The 26,152-nt window shown below is 67.5% G+C and overlaps 1 protein-coding gene across 2 annotated transcripts; it reads right to left on the bottom strand.

Annotated features, from left to right (window-relative positions):
• Positions 1–14,988: 14,988 nt before the first annotated feature.
• Positions 14,989–24,584, bottom strand: PCGF1 (polycomb group ring finger 1). Of its 2 annotated transcripts, none has more exons than XM_045018991.1 (9): positions 24,449–24,584; positions 21,590–21,695; positions 20,450–20,602; positions 19,552–19,623; positions 18,860–18,965; positions 17,297–17,330; positions 16,602–16,688; positions 15,677–15,757; positions 14,989–15,152 (listed from the first exon to the last, which is right to left on the bottom strand). In XM_045018991.1, exons 1-9 carry the CDS (start codon positions 24,542–24,544, stop codon positions 15,105–15,107), a joined length of 783 nt encoding a protein of 260 aa, XP_044874926.1. In that variant the 5' UTR covers positions 24,545–24,584; the 3' UTR covers positions 14,989–15,104. The 2 variants fall into 2 exon arrangements, with proteins under 2 accessions (XP_044874926.1, XP_044874927.1); XM_045018992.1 differs by having other exon boundaries at positions 15,677–15,751.
• Positions 24,585–26,152: the final 1,568 nt, after the last annotated feature.

The raw sequence follows: 26,152 nt of genomic DNA, 5'->3' as shown, positions 1-26,152 counted from the left end.
GCTCCAGTGCTTGTGGGAGAAGTGTGGGGTCCAACACACCTGGGCCTCAGCCTACCACCCTCAGTCCAACGGGCTGGTGGAGAAATTCAATGGGACCCTAAAGAGGATGCTGAAAACCTTTATGGACCAGCATCCACAGGACTGGGACAAGTATTTACCCCACCTGCTGTTTGCATATAGGGAAGTGCCCCAGGAATCCACAGGGTTCTCCCCTTTCGAGTTGCTGTACGGGAGGAAGGTGAGGACGTGGACGAAGCTGGATGAGCAAGTATCTCAGAGAGGTGATTAAGAAAAAGCAGAAAGCCTACAAGGAGTGGAAGATGGGAGTGATCAGCAAGGAAAGCTGCCTTATTGAGGTCAGAACACGTAGGGATAAAGTGAGACAGGCCAAAAGCCATGTAGAGTTGGACCTTGCAAAGGGAATTAAAACCAAGAGTAAAAGGTTCTATAGCCATATAAAGAAGAAGAAAACAAAGAAAGAAGAAGTGGGACGCTAAACACTGAGGATGGAGTGGAGGTTAAGGCCCAATATCTAAACAAATACTTTGCCTCAGTCTTTAATGAGGAGCTTAGGGATAATGGTAGGATGACAAATGGGAATGAGGATATGGAGGTAGATCTTACCACATCCGAGGTAGAAGCCAAACTCGACCAGCTTAATGGGACTAAATTGGGGGGCCCAGATAATCTTCATCGAAGAATATTACAGGAACTGGCACATGAAATTGCAAGTCCATTAGCAAGAATTTGTAATGAATCAGTAAACTCAGGGGTTGTACCGTACGACTGGAGAATTGCTAACATAGTTCATATTTTTAAGAAAGGAAAAAAAAGTGATCTGAGTAACTATAGGCCTGTCAGTTTGACATCTGTAGTATGTAAGGTCTTGGAAAATTTTTTGAAGGAGAAAGTAGTTAAGGACATGGAGGTCAATGTTAATGGACAAAATACAACATGGTTTTACAAAAGGTAGATCGTGCCAAACCAACCTGATCTCCTTCTTTGAGAAGGTAACAGATTTTTTAGACAAAGGAAACACAGTGGATCTAATTTACCTCGATTTTGGTAAGGCATTTGATACGGTTCCACATGGGGAATTATTAGTTAAATTGGAAAAGATGGGAATCAATATGAAAATTGAAAGGTGGATAAGGAACTGGTTAAAGTGGAGACTACAACGGGTCATACTGAAAGGTGAACTGTCAGGCTGGAGGGAGGTTACTAGTGGAGTTCCTCAGAGATCAGTTTTGGGACCAATCTTATTTAATCTCTTTATTACTGACCTTGGCACAAAAAGTGGGAATGTGCTAATAAAGTCTGCGGATGTCACAAAGCTGGGAGGTATTGCTAACACAGAGAAGGACCGGGATATCATACAGGAAGATCTGGATGACCTTGTAAACTGGAGTAATAGTAATAGGAAGAAATTTAATAGTGAAAAGTGCAAGGTCATGCATTTAGGGATTAATAACAAGAATTTAGTTATAAATTGGGGACACGTCAGTTGGAAGTAACAGAGGAGGAGAAGGACCTCGGAGTATTGGTTGATCACAGGATGACTATGAGCTGCCAATGTGAAATGACCATTAAAAAAGCTAATGCGGTTTTAGGATGCATCAGGCGAGGAATTTCCAGCAAAGATAAGGAGGTGTTAGTACCGTTATATAAAGCACTGGTGAGACCTCATCTGGAATACTGTGTGCAGTTCTGGTCTCCCATGTTTAAGAAGGATGAATTCAAACTGGAACAGGTTCAGAGACGGGCTACTAGGATGATCCGAGGAATGGAAAATCTGCCTTATGAAAGGAGACTCAATGAGCTTGGCTTGTTTAGCTTAACCAAAAGAAGGCTGAGGGGGGATATGATTGCTCTTTATAAATATATCAGAGGGATTAATATTAGGGAGGGAGAGGAATTATTTAAGATCAGTACCAATGTGGACACAAGAACAAATGGATATAAACTGGACACTAGGAAGTTTAGATTTGAAATTAGACGAAGGTTTCTAACCATCAGAGGAGTGAAGTTCTGGAACAGCCTTCCAAGGGGAGCAGTGGGGGCAAAAACATATCTGGCTTCAAGACTAAGCTTGATGAGTTTATGGTGGGGATGGTATGATGGGATAGCCTAATTTTGGCAATTAATTTGGCAATTGATCTTTGATTATCAGCAGGTAAATATGCCCAATGGCCTATGATGGGATGTTAGATGGGTTGGGATCTGAGTTACTACAGAGAATTCTTTCCTGGGTGCTGGCTGGTGAGTCTTACCCACATGCTCCGGGTTTAACTGATTGCCATATTTGGGGTCGGGAAGGAATTTTCCTCCAGGGCAGATTGGCAGAGGCCCTGGAGGTTTTTCGCCTTCCTCTGCGGCATGGGGCATGGGTCACTTGCTGGAGGATTCTCTGCAGCTTGAGGTCTTCAAACCACAATTTGAGGACTTCAATAACTCAGACATAAGTTAGGGGTTTGTTACAGGAGTGGGTGGGTGAGATTCTGTGGCCTGCGTTGTGCAGGAGGTCAGACTAGATGATCATAATGGTCCCTTCTGACCTTAAAGTCTATGAGTCTATAAGGGGACCCCTGGACTTGATGAGGGCCGAGTGGGAGGGAAAGGCCTCTCCCAACGGGGAATCAGTGGTGGAGTATGTACTGGCTTTCCGGGAAAAGCTCATGGAGCTCATGGGCTTGGCTAGGGGAAACCTAGCAAGGGCCCAGAGGAAGCAGAAGGTCTGGTACGACCGCTTGGCATGTGCCCGCTCCTGTGCTACCAGGGACCAGGTGATGCTCCTCATCCCCGTGAGGAGGAATAAGCTGCAAGCTGCCTGGGACGGCCCCTTCAAGGTCATCAGACAAGTAAACAAGGTGAACTATGTAGTGGAACTGTCCAACCGGGCTCACCGCCACCGGGTGTATCATGTTAACATGATGAAACCGTACTGGGACAGGGACAAGTTGGTGCTGGCAGTGGGAGGAGAAGGGAGAGGATCCCCTGGTGGGACTCCTCCCTGAGGCGGGGGCTAACCCCTCGCTGGAATCAATTTCCCTCTCTGACCAGCTTACCCGTGCCCAGCAGGCAGAGATCAGAGAGGTGCTGCATTCATACCAGCAGCTGTTCTCCAACCGGCCTGGGCTCACTAACCTGGCTGTCCACCGGGTGGAGACAGGAACCAACCCTCCCATCAGGTGTTCCCCATTCAGGGTCACTGGGAAAACAGCCCAGGATCTGGAGAGAGAGGTCGGGGACACGCTGGCTTTAGGGGTGATCCAGCCGTCCGCCAGACCCTGGGCCTCACCGGTGGTGCTGGTCCCCAAGAAGGACGGGTCGATCCGGTTCTGTGTGGACTATCGGAAGCTCAATGCCATCACCGTGTCCGATGCCTACCCCATGCCTAGGACCGATGAGATCCTAGACAAGTTGGGAGGCGCCCGGTACCTCACTACCATGGATCTTACCAAAGGCTACTGGCAGGTGCCGCTGGACCCAGAGGCCAGGGTGAAATCTGCCTTCACCACCCCAATAGGGCTCTTTGAGTTCCTGGTCCTGCCTTTCGGTCTTAAGGGGGCACCTGCCACCTTCCAGCGCCTGGGGGATCAGTTGCTAATGGGGACGGAGGACTTTGCTCTGGCGTATAGTGAGGATATCTGTGTCTTTAGCCAGACCTGGGAGGACCATGTGTCCCAGGTGAAGAGAGGGCTGGGTCGCCTCCAGGGTGCAGGACTGACCATAAAAGCTGAAAAGTGCAAGGTGGGGATGGCCGAGGTGTCATACCTGGGCCACAAGGTGGGGGGGCCACCTGAAGCCGGAGCCGGCCCAGGTGGAGGCGATCCAGGACTGGCCGCTCCCCAGACTGAGAAGCAGGCCCAGGCTGTCATTGGGATGGCCGGGTACTACCGGAGCTCCCTGGCGGTTCCCCTCACGGAGCTGTGTAGGAAGGGGAAGCCGGACAAGGTGGTCTGGACCGAGCAGTGCCAGAGGGCTCTCTGTGCGCTGAAGGGGGCACTTATCCAAGGCCCAGTGCTGGTAAACCCAGATTTTAGCAAACCTGCCTGGTGTTCACCGGCGCCTCGGACGCGGGGCTGGGGGCAGTGCTGATGCAGGAGGATGAAAAGGGGGAGAGACACCCCATTGTGTACCTGAGCAAGAAGCTGCTGCCCCGGGAGCAGCACTATGCGGCCGTAGAGAAGGGAGGCCTGGCCATGGGGTGGGCCCTCAACAAACTGCAGCCGTATCTATTTGGGCGGCGCTTCACCGTGTACACGGCCCATTCGCCCTGACGTGGCTACATCAAATGAAAGGGGCTAATGCCAAGCTGCTGAGCTGGAGCCTGCTCCTCCAGGGGTACGACATGGAGGTGGTTCATGTGAGGGGGAGGCCAATGTTATAGCTGATGCTTTATCACGGGGCGGGGCCCTGAACTTCCCCAGCTCGCTGGCTACGTGACCCTGCTCCGTTCAGCCACGAAGGGGGGAGCGATGTGACCGGGGGGGGGGGACGGGGGGTCTTGTTTTTCCTTGTTTCCTATGGAGGATTTTCTTGGTTTTCCAGTGAGTTGCATGCACAGGGGGTGGGGCTCAGTGTCCCGGGTGTTACTGGTTTAACGAGGGGAGGGGAGCGGGAGTTTGTTGGGACACAGGACTGGAGAGGGAACTTGGGACCCCGGCCGATGGCCTGGAGGATGGAGACCCCAGCGACTGGTGACCTGGGGACCCGGAGACCCAGCTCAGGAGTCGCAGCCGGTTCTGGCCAGTGGGGGACAATGGGCTGCGGGGAGAGGACCCCAGTGACCTGACCAGCTGGTTCCAGCCAGAGGGGGGCTGAGAGGAGAGGAGGCCCAGGCCCCAGTTTACGACCCTGTTTCCCTGGAGAGAAGCCAATGGACAGAGGGGGCCTGGGGCTGGGGGTATCGGAGGCCCAGCTGGGAGCAGGGGGGCTCGGGGCTGGAGAGGGGGAGCAGGCAGAGCCCCCCTGGCTGCAGGGGGACTGGGATGTGCTGGGCTGAGGGAGGCCAGGCCTGAGGCCCGGAGAGTTTCCTGTGCTGGGTTCAGATGCTCAATAAACCCTCCTGTGTTACGCTGGGGGAGAGTCGCTCCGGGCTAGAGAACGGGGGGTGGCCCGGGGGGCCCAGAGCGAGGGGACTCCCTGAGGGGCCCACGGCAGAGAGAGACGTGCTGAGGCTCAGAGAGGTGCGGCTCCAGGAGGTGGAGGGGCTGGACCCCCAAGAAGGGCTGTCGCACTGGAAGGGGCACTGCCCCCCCCACGGACCACATGGGGCCAAGAGTGGGCACGATCTGTGAATCTGTGACAATGGGGCCAAGCAGCCGGTGCCCCAGGGCCACCCCGGTCCCTCTGGCCAAGGCCACATGTAGGGCCAGGCTGGGGGTGAAAGGTTGGGGGGGCAGGTGTCACAGGGCCAGGGCGGGGCAGGTGTCCTAGGACAGTGGGTCTAACCGGCCGAGCCTGGGCAGAGTCCCAGGGACCGTCCTATTTCAGTGCTGGCTCCAGGGAGGGAGGCTGCGTGGTGATTGGCCAGGGGGGCTGTGTGGTGATCGGCCGGGGGTGTGTGTGTGCAGTGATCGGCCGGGGGGGGGCACGGTGATCGGCTGCGGGGGCTCAGGCAGAACGGTGCTCAGCACTGGGTCCCAGAACCAGGGAGGCCCAGTCGCTCTGCTTGAAGCTGCTGGGTGGGTGAAGGTGGGTAACAGCCCCCTCCCCGCACATCAATCAGCCGTGGGGGTGGAACGGGGGCGTCAGGGGGCAGCTCCCCCGCGCCGGGACCCCTCGGCGCCCAGCCCCGGCCGTCACCCCACCAATGGGCTGGAAACGGCAGCCGCACTCTGGGCTCATTTGTCTCTGTCAGCGGCGAGCGCGGGGGGGCGGGGGGAGTGTGGGGAGACAGCACCACCCGAGCGTGGCAGGGACGGCTCACGGCACGAGCACCGGGTGCAGGGAGCTGGTCACCGAGCAGCCCAGCAGCCACGGCTCCCTGCAGCTCCCCCCAGCTCCACGCCACAGGGCGCCGGGCTGCCCCCGCCAGACAGCTTCTGGGAGGGCACCGCGGGCCCAGGGGCCTGTGCCGGGACAACGCGGGCGTGTGCCGGGACGCTGATCACACCCGTTCTCCCCTACAGCAGGTGTCAGAAAGGAGACAGAGACCCCCCCACACCCCCTGCCTAACCTCACCCCCCCCAGCAGCCCAGCCCTAGGGGGGAGAGGCCCCACACCCCACTCCCCGCCTTGGGGCCAGGGCAGCACCGTCCCTCCACACCCCAACCCGGGGGGCAGAGCCTGGCAGCTGGGGGGAGGGGTGTCGGGGAGGCCCCTGCTTGCGAGGGGCTCGTGGAGGGGGGGGGTCATGGCCAGGTGCACGGGGGGGCATATCCCTTACAGCACATGGGCTCATTTGTCTGGCAGTGCTGACGGGGCCCCCAGTGCTGACGCCCCCCCCCAGCTAGGCCCAGCCACAGCAACTGTGCCGGCAGCCTGGCTGTGCCCCCCTGCAGGGGCCCCTGGGGCCTCGGCCCTCCCGGCACCGTCTCAGGGCCCCCCTGGGGCAGAGGGAGGCCGCGCTGGGCGCCGGCCCTTTGAGGGGCTCTGCCTGAGCCCCCGATGACAGACATGGCCGCCCTTGACGAGTTCATCCCACAGCTGAGCCTGTCCGTTACTTCCCTGCCCGCACGGGGGGGCATTTCCAGCCTCCCACCATGGCCCCCCCAGGGCCCCACTGATCCCCCTGCCCCTGCACAAGGGACTGAGGGGCAATCATCTGCCCCCCCCCACTCGCAGGCCCAGCCAGACCCATTTCTCTGCCCCGCCCGGTGCCCCCAACCACAGGAAATGCCTGCTGCTCCAGCTATGCCACAGGTCTGCCTGCGGGGGGGGGGGGCACCTGGCAGGGCCCCCAGCTCTCCTGCTGGCATCATGGGGTGGGGGGGCACGGCTTGGAGCAGCCCCCGGGGCTCGGATCCTAGAGACCCCCAGAGCATGGGGGGGCTGCATGCGCCCTGGGACCAGTCGGGGGGTGTCTGCATTTCCATCCATCCCAGTGAGAGTTTCTAGGCCCCCCCCAGATCCCCGGTCGCTGCCCCTTGGGGGAGCTGCCCCATCAAATGGCAGTGCGGGCACCCCCCTGCTGGGCCATCAGCCCCCAACCCTACCCCCCCCCCCGCTGGGCCATCAGCCCCCAACCCCTAACCCCCCGCTGGGCCGTCAGCCTCCAGCCCTAACCCCCGCCCCCGCTGGGCCATCAGCCCCCAGCCCTAACCCCCGCCCCCGCTGGGCCATCAGCCCCAACCCTAACGCCCCCCCTCTCCCGGCTGGGCCATCAGCCACCAACCCTAACCCCCCCCTCCGCTGGGCCATCAGCCCCCCCCAACTGCCCCCGCTGGGCCATCAGCCCCCAGCCCCAGTTTTGCCCCAGGCTCCGGCCTTGTGGAACACTGGACTCTTCTCGGCGTCTCAGCTCCAGAGGCCAGGAGGGACCCGCAACACCCGAACCCCCACACAACACCCACACCCCACAAAACACCCCAGAACGCTGCACCCCCCCACAAAACACCCCAGAATGCTGCACACACTCCTCAACGCTGCACCCCCCCAACACCCAAATCCTCACACAACACTGCAACCCCCCCAAGAACCCCCAAAACCCCAAACACCCCTCATTGCTGCACCCCCCAAACACCTGAACCCCAACACCTCACAACACTGCAACCCCACAACACCCATCTACCCTGCACCCCCCGCAACACTCCCACAACACTGCACACACCCCTCAATGCTGCACCCCCGCACAACACCCATCAACGCTGCACTAACCCCCCAATACTGCACATTCCCACATCCACATAACACTGCACACTTCCAACGCTGCATAACAACCCCGCACAACACCTGCACCCCTTAGAATCACAGAATCTCAGGGTTAGAAGGGACCTCAGGAGGTATCTAGTCCAACCCCCTGCTCAAAGCAGGACCAATCCCCAGACAGATTTTTGCCCCAGTTCCCTAAATGGCCTCCTCAAGGATTGAACTCACAACCCTGGGTTTAGCAGGCCAATGCTCAAACCACAGAGCTATCCCTTCCTGATGCTGCATCCCTCACAACACACTCACCCCCGCACAATAACCCCACACCTGTACAACACCCATCCCCTCAACACTGTACACCCCTCCCAACACCCCACCCCCCCATACAACACCCACACCGCTGCAACAGTGCACCACACCTCTGCATAACCCCTCCCAACACCCACCCCCTGTACGCTTGCAATGTGGCATACACCCCCCTGCACTACAGGCCGCAGGTGCCCCTCTGGCTGAGCACTGGCTCAGTGTTTCCTGGTGTGAGGATGTGACGGTGCTGCCCGTGGGAGCCAGCCGAGGTCACTCAATCAGGGTGAACTGCAAACCAAACGGGGCAGACAAACCCCAAACGCTGGTGGATATTCCAATACTTAGATTTACCAACAGCACAAAACAGCTTCTGTAGCACCTCACTGGTCACTTAGAGCCCAAACCCCGCAGTTCCCTTAAAGTGCCCAGCCTCAGGCCTCCGTCCAGACACACCTGTCAGATATGATGATGATTCCTGAGAATCTTCTCTCATCATAGAAAAGAAAAGGTTCTTCCAATCCCAAAGGATCAGCCACACACCCAGGTCCAATTATAACTTAGATCTTACCCAAAATACACACTACAGCCAATTCTTATTAACTAAGCTAAAATTTACTAAAAAATAAAAAGAAAGAGAGTTGGTTGAAAGATCAATATACAGACAGACTTGAATTCAATTCTTGAGGTTCAGATACACAGCAGGGATGAGCTTGTAGTTGCCAAAAGTCCTTTTAGAAACAGTCCAGAGGCTATAGTCCAATTTCCATATTCAGGGTGACTCCAGTCAGTGACTGGGGATCTCAATCCTTGTGGCTTAAGATTTCCCCCTCTTGAAACCCAAAGCAGATCTGAGATGAAGCAGGATCGTGTCCCAGGGTTTTTATACATTTCCAGCAGCCTTTCGGCCTGAGAAAACAATGGGCTTAATTCTCCTTCCAAACATCCTGGCAATTAGCACAGGGTAATTTATCCATTAACAGTTCAGATACAGGTCACCACAACCTTCAAAGAGACACACAGACAATAATAATACTAAGTTAGATACTTTCACTCAAGTATCATTATAAATGTTAATATTCCTTTTTTGATCTTTGAATTAAAACTCTAGCAATAGACAAGACTTGTTTGCTGACATCACGAGACCTGAGCAAACATCTCCCCTTCTACCTCTACCAATGCAGACTTGCATTTCAAAGCTCTGTTCATTTACAGATCTTCCTAACCAGTCCTCAAGGTTCGCCCATGGGTCAGGTCAGTCGGTGAGGTGAGTTAATTAACTCTTTCTGCCCCTGTCACCTTTCAGTGAGATATTATATTATACTCATAACGTCACAGAAGAAGTGGGATTTTTCGGTAATTTTCTGTGACCTGGGTGTGCCTCAGTTTCCCCTCTCTGCAGCACTGTTCCCTGGGGTGGAAAGGGCCATCTGCTCTCAGGCAGGCTCAGGCCCTGGCTGGCTGGGGCTAAGTGGGCACTGCAAAGGGACTGGCTGAGGCTGACCCCACATTTGTGGAGAACCCAATATGACGACAATGGAAAATCCAACCACCAGGATTTTGACACCTAGCGACCGACGTCCATGGACGGCTGCAGCCAGAGGGAGCCAGCAGCATCTCCCCAGCTCGGGAACAAGGACTGGGGGCAGGGGTACGCGTGGGCTGTGGGAAGCAGTCGGGGCTCACCTGGAGTCACAGACGAGATCAGCCAGACGGACAGACAGAGCTTGAACCCAGGGGGACTGTTCTTAATGTCTCTGAAGACTGTGTGGGTGCCTCAGTTTCCCCTACTCAGTTCTTAGGTATCTAGGTGGTGGGATCAGGGGTGTGATTGGTGCAGAGCCCTAGAGGGCAGGTGTGATGCTGGCTGGACAGAAAATGGCCACACTCTGTCTCCTGGCAACTAATGACCTGGGCCCCTCCCCTGCAAAGGTGCCAGCTGAAGGTGTTGGAGAACAAAGGGATCAGGTGACCTCCTGGCCCGGGAAAGGGGAAATCCCAGAGGAGGAGGGGCTGGAGAGTTTCAGTCTGGGGCTGGCTGGGGACGAGGAGTGAGGGCAGATGTGGGGGTCTGGCTCACTGCCCCCCAGCATGTACCCGGGCGAGGGGTCCGGTTCACTGTATCTACAAGCTCTGTGTTAGACCCTGTTCCTGTCATCTGATAAACCTCTGTGTTACTGGCTGGCTGAGAGTCACGTCTGACTGCGAAGTGGGGGTGCAGGACCCTGTGGCCCCCCCAGGACCCTGCCGGGGCGCACTCGCTGTGGGAAGCGCACGGAGGGGCAGAGGATGCTGAATGCTCCAAGGAGAGACCCAGGAGGTGAAGCCGTGGGAGCTTCTTGCCCAGCAGACAGGCTGCTCTAAGGGAGAGGAGGCTCCCCAGAGTCCTGCCTGGCTTGGTGGGGAGCAGTTCCAGAGCAGCGCCCGGGGACTCCGTGACAACTGGTGGCAGCAGTGGGGCCTCCCAGAGACTGCTCCAAAGCTCCAGGTGTGGCCCCGATCCTGGGGCTCTGTGACACCTTGTCCTTCCTTGTCTTCTCTGGCTGGCCCCATCTGGGGACTCTCCTGGATCGCCGAGGCTCTGGGGCAGGTCCAGCATGTTTGTACAGCCCCTGACACCGGGCCGGAGACAGGGGGACCAAGCCCCTCAGTGCCACACACTACGAACCCGTTGTCCTGGTTACAAAGCTGGCCCGGAGCCAGGCAGCAGCGCAGGGCTCGGGGTTACACTCGGGGCTGGCAGGTGCCAGGGGCCAGCCTGGCTGTCGGGTCGGGCGGAGCAGTGAGGGGGCGAAATGGCGCAAAGTTCCCCCAGGCCGGGCTGGGGACGTGGGGCAGACACGGGGTCCCTGGGCGAGGGTCTCCGGCTGGCTGACAGCAGCCTCGGGGCAGGCAGCCAGCAGGTGGAGGGCACCCGGGGCCCGAGTCTGGAGTGGAGGAGGGCTCAGCCCCTGAGCCGGACACCCCCCCACCCAGGGCTGGTGCTCGGGGCGGGGGCACCTGGCTGCTAGGCCACAGCGCCTGCCCCCGCAGCAGAGCGCCTGCCAAGCTCCCCCCTGAGGTCTGCTCGGCCCCAGGGCCCCAGCCCAGGGAGCGGGTGAATCCCCCGGCCGGGCACTGGAAAAGACCTTAGCTCCCACCCGAGCAGCCCCCACCCCAAACCCGGGTCAGCCTTTCCCCTTCCACGGCCCTGCCCCCAAAGGCAGAGCCCCAGCGGGGGGCAGCTGGGCCCAGGGAGCCCCCCCACCAGCCGCGCCCCGGTCCCGGCGCAGGCAGGCTGCTCATTTACCAGTTGGTTTGAATTAGCCTCCTTGTGCTGGCCCAGCCGGGCTGATAAGTGGGGGCGCGGGATGCGCTGAGGGATCAGCCGGCTCCGGCTTCCTGCTCTGCTCTGTGTAATGCCGGAGCCCCCCGCCCGCGGCTGACAGGCCGGGGCTGCAGGAGCCAGAGCCCGTGGTGACAGACACAGCAAAGGGCCCCTCGCCCGGGCTCCAGGCCTGTCAGTGCCCCCCGGCACCCCCCACGGCCCGGGCCCTGCCATGGCCCCAGCCCGGCTGATGGGGCGAGGGGCTGTTTGGTCCCGCGGCGTTTGACTCTGGCGAGACGCGCTGCAGCGGTGCCGGTCGGCACCTTCCTGAGGGAAACGGGCGGGGGGCTCAGGGTATCCGGGGGCAGCTGGGCTGGGAGTCCCTGTGTTCAGGGGGCCTGGGCAGGGAGTCCCCGTGTTGGGGGGGCTGGGAGTCTCCGTGTTCAGTGGGGGGCTGGGCAGGGAGCCCCATGTTCGGTGGGCTGGGAGTCCCCATGTGCGATGGGGGCTGGGTGGGGATCCCCATGTTGTGGGGGCTGGGAGTCCCTGTGTTTGGTGGGGGGCTGGGCGGGGAGGCCCGTGTTGAGGGGGGCTGGGAGTCCCCATGTTCGGTGGGGCGCTGGGCGGGGAGCCCCGTGTTCAGAGCAGCTGGGTGTCCCCGTGTTCGGGGGGCTGGGTGTCCCCGTGTTTGGTGGGGGGCTGGGCAGGGAGCCCCGTGTTCGGGGGGCTGGGTGTCCCCGTGTTGAGGGGGGCTGGGTGTCCCTGTGTTTGGTGAGGGGCTGGGCGGGGAGCCCTGTGTTCGGGGGGCTGGGTGTCCCCGTGTATGGTGGGGGGCTGGTCAGGGAGCCCCATGTTGAGGGGGGCTGGGAGTCCCGGTGTTTGGTGGGGGGCTGGGCGGGGAGCCCTGTGTTCGGGGGGCTGGGTGTCCCCGTGTTTGGTGGGGGGCAGGGCGGGGAGCCCCGTGTTCGGGGGGCTGGGTGTCCCGGTGTTTGGTGGGGGGCTGGGCGGGGAGCCCCGTGTTGAGGGGGGCTGGGTGTCCCCGTGTTTGGTGGGGGGCTGGGCGGGGAGCCCCGTGTTGAGGGGGGCTGGGTGTCCCCGTGTTTGGTGGGGGGCTGGGCGGGGAGCCCCGTGTTGAGGGGGGCTGGGTGTCCCCGTGTTTGGTGGGGGGCTGGGCGGGGAGCCCCGTGTTCAGGGGGGCTGGGTGTCCCCGTGTTTGGTGGGGGGCTGGGCGGGGAGCCCCGTGTTTGGGGGGCTGGGTGTCCCCGTGTTTGGTGGGGGGCTGGGCGGGGAGCCCCGTGTTGAGGGGGGCTGGGTGTCCCTGTGCTTGGTGGGGGGCTGGGCGGGGAGCCCCGTGTTGAGGGGGGCTGGGTGTCCCCGTGTTTGGTGGGGGGCAGGGCTGGGAGTCCCCGTGTTTGGTGGGGGGCAGGGCGGGGAGCCCCGTGTTCAGGGGGCTGGGACTCCGCAGCCCGGCCATCCCACGTGCCGCAGGCCAGGCCGCGCGGTCCCGGCTGGCTTTGCCCTGTGCCCTCTGCTCTGCATTTCACCAGGTACTTAGCAGCGGGCGAGTGCTGGGGACTGGGGCGGCCCCCCCCGGGCCCCGGCTGCGTGAGCGATGGCCGACAGCTGGGCTGGGCCCGCGTGGGAAGGGCAGGGCCGGGCCGGGGTAACCGGATCCCCCCCAGGGGCTCCCGGGCGCGGGGTCAGCCCAGCGGCGCAGAGCTCAGGGGTTAAGGATCGGCCACGGGGATGCGCTGCTAATTGCCAGGCCGCGCGGCATAAATCACAGAGCCGCAGGCAGCCCCCTCCCGCCTGGCTCGGCGCTGATCGGCCGGCGGCCCCCACAGCCAGACAGGGCAGAGAGCCGCTCGGCTGGCAAACAGCATAGCAGGGCTGCAGGTCGGGAGTGAGGAGCACCAGCAGAGCTGGAGGGGAGCCCAGGGCTGGGCTAACAGCGGCTGCGGGTCGGGAGTGAGGGGCACTGGCAGAGCTGGGGGGAGCCCAGGGCTGGGCTAGCAGGGGCTGCGGGTCGGGAGTGAGGGGCACCGGCAGAGCTGGGGGGAGCCCAGGGCTGGGCTAGCAGGGGCTGCGGGTCGGGAGTGAGGGGCACCAGCAGAGCTGGAGGAGCCCAGGGCTGGGCTGTAAGGGCTGCGGGTCAGGACAGAGGGGCGCTGGCAGAGCTGTGGGGGGACAGGGCTGGGCTAGCGGGGGGCTGCAGGTGGGGAGTGAGGGGCACCGGCAGAGCTGGGGGGCAGGGCTGGGCTAGCAGGGGCTGCGGGTCAGGACTGAGGGGCACTGGTAGAGCGGGAGGGGGCCAGGCTGGGGGAAGCCCCGAGTTCTCATCCCCCCATTATCCGATTTCCCTGACTCAGCTGAGGGTCTCGTCCAGGGGGGCAGGGAAGTTCCCCCCTGTTCTCCCAGGAAATCCCCGGGCCGTGGGCGCAGCCTGACCGGTCCCTGCATCAGGGAGTCCAGGGCCACAGCCCCCCAAAGGGGCGGGGGGGAGCTCCTTGGGGACAAGTGCGCGGCTGCGGGGCCGGGATCCCATGCGGGCGTCAGGGCCAGGCCTTGCTGCAGCTGTCCCCCCCCCGCCCCCCCGGGAGCTGAGCTGGGGGGGCCAGGGCCCAGCGCCCGTCTCGGTTCTGTCCCAGGGAGAAACCAGAAACCTGGGAGGCAGGGCCCAAGCCAGCGCCCCAGCCTGGGGCACGAGGGGGCAGCGGCGGCCCCTCTGGGCGGGGACACCGGGGGGCCGGCCGGCCGTGCAGGAGGCCCCAGGACACTTCTGAACAAAGCCCGGGGCCCTGGGAATCCCCAGTCACCGCTCGGGGGATGTGGGGCCAGGCTCCCTGCCTGCCTGCCTGGGGCTGCCCCCCCACCATGGGGCCGGGCCGCCAAGCCAGCTGCCAGGAGTCCGTTCTTCTCCCCAGGGCCGGGCGCCGGGCCAGGGCCAGCTCAGGGCACCTGTTGGATTAGGAGACACCAGCCGCCCGCGTCGTGTTTGCAGCCTGGCAGCCGGCTGAGCGCAGCTCAACACGCCTCTCGGGGCGGGGGCCCAGCGGCAAGGGCCCCCCCTCCGCGGGCGGGAGCAGCCCAGCTCCCTGCGCCCACCCCCCAGCCAGAGGAATTCAGGGGGCGCCCCTGCCAGGTGCGGTACCGTGCCCACAATCGTGGCGAACTGGCCGAGTGCGGTGAAGCCGGCCAGGGGGCCCCCCAGGAATCGCAGGGTCCAGGACTATCAGCCCATTATCTGCGGCCCCACGGCCCCAGGCCCATGATTTCCCCCTCGCCTCTTGGGGGGGGGAGGGGGGTGACGGTGATTAATCTAGTCAGCTCAGCACAGCAACTGGCGCTGGGTAAAGGTCTCCACGGGGCTCCCTCCCGCCCGTGCCCCCCGCCCTGGCACTCCCGCATGCGGCCCCCAGCGCCCTGCAAGGCGCGGGCGCGGCTGTGTGGGAAGGGGGGCTGGGTACTGCCGCGGGGGGGCTGTTTGTTCCCTCCCGTGGGCACTGCCTGGCGCTCCCCTGCCCACCTCCCCCTGGTGCCACACACGGGCCAACCGGCCAGGGATTTTCAACAGTTTTATTCAAAAAATAGACTCGGCTGGGGCAGGAGGGTTTAAGTTAGGGGGTCGGGGGGAGCTGCAGGGTGCGGGGGTCTCTGGGCCTGGCAGCCTCTGCCCATCCCCCTACCTCCTCTTCTCCTTCACGCTGTAATGCAGGAGCAGGGGCGCCGGCTGCAAGGCAAGAGAGGGGCTGTGAGAGCGGGAGGGGCAGCGGGACCCTCGTAGCCCCTCCGACCCCCCCATCCCCCGCTGCCTGCCAGCGTAGCCCCCCGACCCCCCACTCCATCCCATCCCCCGCTGCCTGCCAGCATGGCCCCCTCCAACCCTCCCAGTGCACCCCCCCGCTGCCTGCCAGTGTAGCCCCACCCCCCCAGTGCACCCCTCCACTGCCTGCCAGCGTAGCCCCCCGACCCCCCACTCCCCAGTGCACCCCACCCCCCGCTGCCTGCCAGTGTAGCCCCACCCCCCCAGTGCACCCCTCCACTGCCTGCCAGCGTAGCCCCCCGACCCCCCACTCCCCAGTGCACCCCACCCCCCGCTGCCTGCCAGCGTAGCCCCCCCGACCCCCCAGCGAGGGAGCAGTGCCCAGCCCTGGGAAGCAGCCGCCGCCCCGGCGCTCAGCGGGGGTGAGAAACGGGCAGTGCCAGGCCGGGCTGGGCACCGGCTGCGTGCCGGGGAAGAGGCCCCGCACCCACCCTGCCGAACCAGCGGGACAGCCACAGCTGCTTCATGGTCATGTGATCCGGGAGCACCTCGCTGCCGTACAGGATCTGCACCTGCCACGGGGACGCTGCATCACCAAGTGCCCGGCCCGAGACCCCCCGGCGCCCGGCCCGAGACCCCCCCCGGCGCCCGGCCCCGAGACCCTCCCAGCCCCGCGGGGCCCGGCCCAACCCCCCCCCGGCGCCCGGCCCGCCCGAGACCCCCTCCCAGCCCTGCGGTGCCCGGCCCGGCGCCCGGCCCCTGTCCCCCCCCCCGCTAGCCCCCCCCCGGCGCCCGGCCCACGACCCCCCCCCCGCCCCAGCCCTGCGGTGCCCGGCCCGGCCCAACCCCCCCGGCGCCCGGCCCGAGACACCCCCCCAGCCCCGCGGTGCCCGGCCCGGCCCAACCCCCCACCCGGCCCGAGACCCCCCCCAGCCCCGCGGGGCCTGGCCTGGCCCAACCCCCCCCCCCCAGCGCCCGGCCCGCCCGAGACACCCCCCCAGCCCCAGCCCCGCGGGGCCCGGCCCGGCCCAACCCCCCCTGGTGCCCAGCCCGAGACCCCCCCCCAGCCCCAGCCCTGCGGGGCCCGGCCCGGCCCAACCCCCCCTGCTGCCCGGCCCGACCCCCCCCCCCCGCCCGGGCCCCGCGGCGCCCGGCCCACCCCCCCTCCCGGCCCGAGACCCCCCCCAGCCCCGCGGGGCCTGGCCCGGCCCAACCCCCCACCCGGCGCCCGGCCCGAGACCCCCCCCAGCCCGTGGGGCCCGGCCCGACACCCCCCGCCCGCGGGGCCCGGCCCCCCCAGCGCCCGGCCCGACACCCCCCCAGCCCCGCGGGGCCCGTCCCGACACCCCCCGCCCGCGGGGCCCGGCCCCCCCCAGCACCCGGCCCGCCCCCCCCCCGCCCGCGTGGCTCACTCACGTGCTGCAGCGCCAGCCCCAGGCGGTGACACAGGACCCTGCGCAGGTGGCGCACCTGGGCCCGCACCGAGCAGCGCACGTACTTCTGCTGCAAGGGAGAGCGCGAGTGAGGGGGCAGCGCAGGGCTGCACCAGGTCTGGGACAAACCGAGCACCCGGCCAACACGCCCCTTGGAGACCCCCAGCCCGCCCCCCAGGGCTCCCCCGGGCCACCCTCCCCGTCCCTACCCAGGTGCAGCGTTTGCTGGGCAGGGCGCTGGGCGGGCACAGGTGCAGGGGGCATCCCTGGCATGGGCCCAGCAGGGCTCGGGGAACACACTGGTGCCCAGCCCAGGGCTGTGGGGCCGATGGGGGGCACAGGAGGCATCAGTGGAAGGAGCCACCCAGGCTGCCCTCCCCCCACCCCTGGCAAGGGGCCTAGCCACTGCCTCCAGCCCCCCGAGCTAGCGAGCCAGGACCCAGTCCCCGCGGGGGAGCCGCACAGCAGGGGAACGAGGCCACCGGCTGGGAGGAGGCCCCCCTCCCCCCCATGGTCCTACCCGCCTGCCCCCAGACCGCTGAGCACCCCAGGAAACACCAGCCTGCGGCCCCAGAGCCCCCGGTGCCCTCAGCTGGCAGCAGGCGGCGCCATGTCAGCCGGGCGGGGAGCTGCACCCTGCTGGCGGCACAGCCTGGTCACCCCCTGCCCGGGCCTTACCTGCAAACCGGCCTTGTTCTTCTCTTTGCTGGAGCTGGGGAGAGACAAGCGGGGACGGCCCATGAGAGCTGGGCCTGCTGGCCCGCCCGGCCGCGGGAGGGGAGCCCAGCCCTGGGGCGCTGGCAGGGAGGGTGCAGCATGGGCACCGCCCGGAGCCCCTCGCCGCCGCCCCCCCGCGCTCCCCTCGTCTGCCCCGGGGAGCACAGAGCAGCCCCCCTGCAACGGGAGCCGCGTCTTCGAGCCCCACCAGCCCTGACCCCCGGCCCGCGTGTGCGCGTCACGTCCCGTCTGAACATGGCCAGCCCCCGCGCCCAGCCCCCGGCCCGCTGGCGTGTCCCCCCCCAGACGGGGACCCTTCTCTGTAACCCCCCCGGGCTCCCTGCGGCTCCGGTTCGATCCCTTCCATCGTCCCGGGGTTCTTCTCCGCCCCTCCAACTTCTCGTGGGCCCTCGTGGGCTGCGGGCACCAGAGCCCGACGCAGGATCCCCGCAGCAGCAGCCACCCCGGAAAAGCCCCCTGGGCTCCGGCTCACCAGCCCCCTGTACACAGCCCAGGGCGGCAGTCGCCTTCCGGCCGCAGCGCGGCGCTGGGCGCTCAGGGCCAGCCGCTCAGCCGCCGGTCCAGACGGCCTGTCACCGGGGGCCTTGTGCCCAGATCACCCTCAGCACGTCCCCCTCCCCGACCTTGGGGCCACCGGGGCGGGCTCCATGGGCCGGGCAGAGCGGAGCTGGGGCTTCGGGATGGGCAGAGCTGGTAGCTAGCCGGGGGCGCTGTGCCCTCGCCCCACTGCTCCAGCGCGTACGACGGGGTGCAGGGCTGCTGCTGCCCGCTCGGCCTCCCCGACCCGGAGCTCCACAGGGCCGTTCCTCTCGGTGCTGCGGCCCCTCCCCAGAGAGACGCTGGCCAAAGTCGCACTCGGAAACCCCACTCAGCCTCCCCAAGGGAGCCAGGACTCGCCCGCGCTCCCTGCCCTGAGCAGCTGGGGCCGGTTACACCCCAGCACCGGCTGCCCGGCTGGGGTGCGCGGCGGGGCTCAGGGCAGGCGCTGGGGGCACGGGGAGGGAAGCCAGGGCTGCGGATCAGCATCGATCCCCCCCCCCCCCCCCCGCGGGCACCGCCCCACTGACCTCTGCCGCTCCAGGCACGTCGAGAGCCCCCCGCCCCCCCCGGCGGGCACCGCCCCACTGACCTCTGCCGCTCCAGGCACGTCGAGTTCCCCCCCGCCCCCCCCCGCGGGCTCCGCCCCACTGTCCTCTGCGGCTCCCGTCACGTCTCGAGCCCCCCCGCCCCCCCCTGCGGGCACCGCCCCACTGACCTCTGCCGCTCCAGGCACGTCGAGAGCCCCCCCGCGGGCACCGCCCCACTGACCTCTGCCGCTCCAGGCACGTCGAGAGCCCCCCCGCCCCCTCCCCCGCGGGCACCGCCCCACTGACCTCTGCCGCTCCAGGCACGTCGAGAGCCCCCCCGCCCCCTCCCCCGCGGGCACCGCCCCACTGACCTCTGCCGCTCCAGGCACGTCGAGAGCCCCCCCGCCCCCCCCCCCGCGGGCACCGCTCCACTGACCTCTGCCGCTCCAGGCACAGGGAGACGTGCTCGTCGTAGCGATAGTAGTGGGCCCGGGAGTGGTCAAAGCTGCTGTAGGGCAAACCCATCGTGTCGACCACGGGATCTGGGGAAGACGCAGGGCAGTGAGAGCCACGGCCCGGCCCCCCAGCCAGCACCCGGGGGGGGGGCAGTGAGAGCCACGGGCCCGGCCCCCCAGCCAGCACCCGGGGCCCACAGGGCAGGAGCCCAGCCCAGCACACAGCTCAGAGTGGGGCAGGATGGACACCCCAGGGAGAGGCAGCTACAGCCTGCCCCACAGCCCCAGCCCCCCGAGCCCCTCCCCCAGAGCCCCCTCGCCCACCACCCCGTCCTGCCCACGCCAGCCCCCAGAGCCCCCTCCCCTGCTGCCCCATCCCACCCCCTCCAGCTCCAGCTCCACAGAGGCACGTCCTGCCCCCCCCCCCCCCCCCTTCCCCACCACCTGTCCCGCCCCCAGCCCCCAAAGCCCCCTCCCCTGCCGCTCCGTCCCACCCCCCAACTCCACAGAGCCCCTCCCCCACTGCCCCATCCCACCCCCCCAGCTCCACAGAGCCCCCTCCCCCACCGCTCCATCCCCCAGCTCCAGAGCCCCCTCCCCCTGCCACCCCTGTCCCCCCCCAGCACAGGGCTCAGAGCCCCCCCCAGCCAGGCACGGGCTGGGAGCTTCGCACCCTCACTGCTGGGCTGGGTCACTCGGTCGAGGCCCCGCGACTGGTAGAACTCGCGGATCCGCTTCTCCTCGCCTGCGGGGGGAGGGACAGCGCTCAGCGCCCGGCCGGCTTCACCCCCGCCGGCCCCCCCGGGGCCCCGGGCCCCCTCGGCCCCCTGCCTCCAGACCCCCCCCACGGGGCCCCAGCCCCCCTCGGCCCCCTGCCTCCAGCCCCCCCACACGGGGCCCCAGCCCCCCTCGGCCCCTGCCTCCAGCCCCCCCCACACGGGGCCCCCAGCGCCCCCGCAGGGCCCCCTGCCCCCAGCCCCCCCAAGCGGCCCCCTGCCTCCAGCCCCCCCCCACGGGGCCCCCAGCCCCCCAAGCGGCCCCCTGCCTCCAGTCTCCCCCCACGGGGCCCCCCTCCCCCCTCGCCCCCTGCCTCCCGCCCCCCCCCCACGGGGCCCCCCGCCCCCCTCGCCCCCTGCCTCCAGCCCCCCCCCACGGGGCCCCAGCCCCCCTCGGCCCCCTGCCTCCAGCCCCCCCCACACGGGGCCCCCAGCTCCCCCGCAGGGCCCCCACTTCCTCTCCCAGGGCCCCCCGCCTCCCCCCCCACACACATGGGGTCCCCACTCCCTTTCATAGGGCCCCCCACGGGGCCCCCCATCTCCCCCCCCACACACGGGGCCTCTGCCACCCACCCCGCAGGGCGCCAGCTACCCCCCGGCAGGGCCCGGCCCAGGCTGTGCGCTCTGGGGTCAAGGAGCCGCTGGCCGGGCAGGGGGCTGGGCGCTGCGGCGTGGAGCCATCGACGGGCCCGGCCCCTTGTGCCGATGGCTCCCTACGCAGGGGCTGCAGGTGGGGCGCATGCTGCCCCCCGATACCCACAGCCGAGCCCCCCCCCAGCAGAGCCCCCCACTCACTCTCCTGCAGGCCGGGCACCAGCTTGTAGACGACGTCCTGCATGACGCGGTCCAGCTTGAGGTTGAGCAGCGGCTGCGTCTCGTGGATCTTGGTGTTGCACATGGGGCAGTACTTGCTGCTCTGCAGGTACTTCACGATGCAGCTCTTGCAGACTGCGGGGCGGGGGGGTCAGAGCCAGGCGCCCCCTCCCTCCCGCCAGAGCCGGGGGCCCCCTCCCTCCCGCCAGAGCCAGGGGCCCCCTCCCTCCCGCCAGAGCCGGGGGCCCCCTCCCTCCCGCCAGAGCCGGGGGCCCCCTCCCTCCCGCCAGAGCCAGGGGCTGCAGCACCCGGCCTGGCCCTGCCCTAGGGACCAGCCCAGCCCCCTCCCGCCAGAGCCAGGGGCCCCGGCCTGGCCTGGCCCCTCCCGCCGTAGCCAGGAGGCAGCGCAGCGCTGCACAGCACAGGACGGGGGGGCCCGGCTCCCCACGCTGGGCCCATCCACCCCACAGCCGGCTTCAGCCAGCAGCCCCTGCCCCTGCCCCGGCGGGGGCTGACCCACCCCAGGGAGCCTCCTCCTGCAGGTCCTGGGGGCTGGGTTGGCTCCCGCCGCGGCGCTGATCCCCCTCCCCAGGGTCGCCCTGAGCTCCCCACAGCTCAGGACCGGTGCCCCCCAGGGCCATCCCCACCCCACGCAGGGCGGTGCGATGCTGCCACCTGCTGGCCCGGCTCACTGCAGCAGGCAACCCCTGAGAGCGCAGGGGTGGGGGGGGGAGGCCGAGGCAGGGGCCTGACCAGCCCCCCATCCCGCTCCCCCTACACAGGGCAGCGTCTCCCCTCGGCCAGCTCCCTCTGCCCCCCGGCCCGGCCCGACTGGCTCCTTCACAGGCATAGGGGGCTGCTGACTCCCGGGGGCGGACACCGGCCCAGCAGCGGGGCCCGGCTCCCCTTGCCCGGCTCCACAATGCAGCCCCTGGGCCAGGGAGGGCAGGGCCAAGCCGGGCCAGACTGAGCAGCGGAGCCACTGGGAGCCCGGCCCCACAGACAGACGCCGTCCCCCCGCCCTCAGCTGCAGGAGCCTGCTACCCCCGCTGCCGTGAACCAGCCCGGGGGGGGGGGGGCTGTGCCCTGCTGCCCCCCAGCCAGCCTGGCCCCCGCACTCACAGGTGTGCAGACACTCCGTGATGGTGGTGGCGTCGATGAAGTACCCGGCGCAGAGGCAGCACACGATGTGCTCGTTCAGCTCCTTCATCTTCACCTTCACCTCCTCCTGCCAGACGAGGCACGTGTCAGCGGGGCCCCTCACTCCCGACCCGCAGCCCCTGCGATCCCGCGCTGGGGTCCCCTCCCCCCACAGCTCTGCTGGTGCCCCTCACTCCCGACCCGCAGCCCCTGCGATCCCGCGCTGGGGTCCCCTCCCCCCACAGCTCTGCTGGGGCCCCTCACTCCCGACCCGCAGCCCCTGTGATCCCGCGCTGGGGTCCCCTCCCCCCACAGCTCTGCTGGTGCCCCTCACTCCCGACCCGCAGCCCCTGTGATCCCGCGCTGGGGTCCCCTCCCCCCACAGCTCTGCTGGGGCCCCTCACTCCCGACCCGCAGCCCCTGTGATCCCACACCGGGGTCCCCTCTCCCCCAGCTCTGCTGGGGCCCCTCACTCCCGACCCGCAGCCCCTGTGCTCCCACACCGGGGTCCCCTCCCCCCACAGCTCTGCTGGGCCCCTCACTCCCGACCCGCAGCCCCTGCGATCCCGCGCTGGGGTCCCCTCCCCCCACAGCTCTGCTGGGCCCCTCACTCCCGACCCGCAGCCCCTGCGATCCCACGCCGGGGTCCCCTCCCCCTACAGCTCTGCTGGTGCCCCTCACTCCCGACCCGCAGCCCCTGTGATCCCGCGCTGGGGTCCCCTCCCCCCACAGCTCTGCTGGGGCCCCTCACTCCCGACCCGCAGCCCCTGCGATCCCACACCGGGGTCCCCTCCCCCCACAGCTCTGCTGGGCCCCTCACTCCCGACCCGCAGCCCCTGTGATCCCGCGCTGGGGTCCCCTCCCCCCACAGCTCTGCTGGTGCCCCTCACTCCCGACCCGCAGCCCCTGTGATCCCGCGCTGGGGTCCCCTCCCCCCACAGCTCTCCTGGGGCCCCTCACTCCTGACCCGCAGCCCCTGCGATCCCACACCGGGTCCCCTCCCCCCACAGCTCCGCTGGGGCCCCTCACTCCCGACCCGCAGCCCCTGTGATCCCCCACCGGGGTCCCCTCTCCCCCAGCTCTGCTGGTGCCCCTCACTCCCGACCCGCAGCCCCTGTGCTCCCACACCGGGGTCCCCTCCCCCCACAGCTCTGCTGGGCCTCTCACTCCCGACCCGCAGCCCCTGTGCTCCCACACCGGGGTCCCCTCCCCCCACAGCTCTGCTGGGACCCCTCACTCCCAACCCGCAGCCCCTGCGATCCCACACCGGGGTCCCCTCTCCCCCAGCTCTGCTGGGCCCCTCACTCCCGACCCACAGCCCCTGTGATCCCACACCGGGGTCCCCTCTCCCCCAGCTCTGCTGGGCCCCTCACTCCCGACCCGCAGCCCCTGTGCTCCCACACCGGGGTCCCCTCCCCCCACAGCTCTGCTGGGCCCCTCACTCCCGACCCGCAGCCCCTGCGATCCCGCGCTGGGGTCCCCTCCCCCCACAGCTCTGCTGGTGCCCCTCACTCCCGACCTGCAGCCCCTGCGATCCCGCGCTGGGGTCCCCTCCACCCCACAGCTGTACTGGTGCCCCTCAACCCTGGGGTGTCCCCTCCTGCCTGCTCAATCCCACACCCCACCACTACTTCCCAGCCCAGACAGAGGCGGGGAAGCCAGGTGGCTGTCAGCTCCCATCCCTCAGGGGCCCAGAGAGGCCAGTGCCTCTGTGCAGCCACCCCGCCCCATGGGCTGGCAAACGAGGGGCCCTCCTGCCCGGCAGGGGATGGCCCGGGGCTGGGGCGTCCCCCACCAGCAGCCTGTGCAGGGGCAGGGCCACGCAGGGACTGCACTCCGGGGGGGCTGGTGCCACACTCCCCGCAAGGTGCAGCGTGTTGCAGGCTCCGGGATAGAAGGGGGCCAGACCCCGGCACGAAGTGGCTCACGGTGCTGCAGTTACGAGGGCCAGAATCACGGCAGGTGCCCGTGGGTGGGCTTGGCTGTGGGGCTCCGGGCACGTGAACCTCTGCGTGCCGGGAGAGCAGCCTGCAGGCAGAGCCGGCTCGGGGGCCCCGCCACGTCCTCGCCCTGTGCCCAAGGAACGCAGGCACCCCTGGCTGGGCCCAGCGGGAGGGTGGCCAGGCTCTGCCTGGGGCTGGGCACGGGCACAGCACCAACAGCCCCTAGCAGAGCCTGGCCACCAGGCCCCATGGCCGGGGGCCCGGCTGGGGTCAGACCAGCTCGCAGGGCCACTGCCATCTTGGGGGGGCCAATGCAGCGGTCCGTGAACCTGCACCTCTGGGGTTGTGAGCCCTAGACCTGCCCCCCGCCCCTCCCCACCTCGGCCTGCAGAGCTGCTCTCCACCCCTAGCTCCTCAGCCCAGGGAGGTGCCCGGGGAGCCAGGGCCCAGCCGCAGAGGGAACTGTGCAGGGTACCCACCGAGCTGCCCCAGCTTGGCAGGTGGGGGACCCCATGGGGACTGTGGGGGGCAGAGAGTGGATGGGCCCCGGGAAGGTGAGGGGGGTGCAGGACAGGGCTACCACCTCCCCCACTGCACACTGGCCTGTCCCTCCCCGGACAACATCACCTTAACTCTGCCCCAGCCCGGCTGGGGGCGGGGCCTGGGCCCTAGGGGGCGGACTCGGAGTCCCCGCAGCGGGGGCACGAGGCTCACGCATGCGCACGGGCAGCCCTCGCACCGCCAGGCACAGCCTTCAGGGCACGTGCGCACCGTCACCAGTGCGCATGCGCGGCCCGTTCCCTCGCCCACTCAGGCGCGGGCGCCCCTCTTCCGCCCGCGCATGCGCGCAGCTCAGTGGCCCGAGGCCGGCCGGTGCGGGGGAGCCGCGGCGCCTCACCTCGTTGCGGAGCGGGTCCATCTTGTAGACGGCCTGGAGCTGGTTCCGCAGCCGCATGGCGATCGCCATCGGGCCCCCCTGAGGAGGAGACGCCATCTTAGAACCGCTCCACCCACTTCCGGGTTGGGCGGGGCCTGTCCCCACGGCAACGGGCGGAACTACAGCTCCCGGCCTGCCCCGCGCGCCCAGGCCGCAGCGAGCGGGGCGGGGCGGGGCGCCGAGCGGCTGGCGCGGTGCATGCCGGGAGATGTAGTCCCCGTGTCCGTCCTGGGGCCGAGCGCCCCGCCCCCACCGCCGGGTCCGTCCTGGGGCCCCAGCGCCACCTGGCGGCTGCGCCGTGTCCTGCAGCCCAGCGGCCCGGCCCCCCCGCCCCCTCCTGCGATGCCCCCCCCGCTGCTCTGCGGTGCCCTCCCCCACTCCCCACCCGCAGCCCCCCCCCTGCGGTGCCCCCCCCACTCCCGACCCGCAGCCCCCCCCGCTCTGCCGGTGCCCCTCACTCCCGACCCGCAGCCCCCCCCGCTCTGCCGGTGCCCCTCACTCCCGACCCGCAGCCCCCCCCCCGCTCTGCCGGTGCCCCTCACTCCCGACCCGCAGCCCCCCCCCTGCGGTGCCCCCCCCCCCGCTCTGCCGGTGCCCCTCACTCCCGACCCGCAGCCCACCCCGCTCTGCCGGTGCCCCTCACTCCCGACCCGCAGCCCCCCCCGCTCTGCCGGTGCCCCTCACTCCCGCCCCGCAGCCCCCCCCCCGCTCTGCCGGTGCCCCTCACTCCCCTCCCGCAGCCCCCCCCCCGCTCTGCCGGTGCCCCTCACTCCCGACCCGCAGCCCCCCCCTGCGGTGCCCCCCCCACTCCCGACCCGTAGCCCCCCCCGCTCTGCCGGTGCCCCTCACTCCTGACCTGCAGCCCCTGGCAGCCTGGCCCTGGGCTCCCCACATGCCTGGCATGGTCTCCTGTGTCAAGGTGGCCCTGGTTTGTTCCTGAGGATGCAGGGTAGGGGTGCTGGTCTCATCGTCTGGGGGTGTCAGTGGGGGGGGGGTTGAGCTGCCCTGCCCAGTCTGGCAGGTGGGGGGTGGGGAGCTCTTCCTTGGGGGCCCTTGGGGGCCAGGCTGGTTGCAGGGGCCTGCCCTGGCCCCGGTGCTTACTCCGGGGGGAGGGGCCTCTCCTGTGCTGCCCCCCCACCCCCCCTGGCAGCATCTGACCAGCCGCAGGGGCCTGCATCTGCTGGGTGCATTCCTGCCCACGGGCCAGCACCAGCCAAACCCGGGGGGTGGTCCCCATGTCCCCCCTTCCAGGGGCAGTGAGGCTACGTCTGGGTCTGTGCCCTTCCCCCCAGCCAGATGACACCTGTTGGCCCATCTGGAGGGGCAGTGGGGAAGGGAAACATGGGTGGGGCCTGGGGTTTGGTGTGTGAGATACAGTCTGGGCCAGTCAGAGCTGGGACGGGGCTGGGAGCCAGGGCTCCTGGGTTCTTCCCAGCTCAGGGGTGGGTTAGAGCAGGGGGGCTGGGAGCCAGGCCTCTGGCCCTGACCGACCTTGGGCAAGTCCCTCGCTTGCTTGGTTCCTCAGTTTCCCCAGTTGTATAATGGGGAGAGTGGCCCTCAGGGGGGCTGGGAGTGGGCGAGGCGCTGGGCTCACTGCCTCTCTCACCCCTGTGGGTGCCAGACGCGCCACCGGCAGGCTGAGTCTGGGGGGGCAGGTGGCGCCCC

Source organism: Mauremys mutica, chromosome 5 (assembly GCF_020497125.1).
Source record: "Mauremys mutica isolate MM-2020 ecotype Southern chromosome 5, ASM2049712v1, whole genome shotgun sequence".
In the NCBI taxonomy this organism is placed as follows: Eukaryota; Metazoa; Chordata; order Testudines; family Geoemydidae; genus Mauremys; species Mauremys mutica.
The sequence above is the reverse complement of the archived record's forward strand: the minus strand, read 5'-3'. Positions and strand labels throughout refer to the sequence as shown.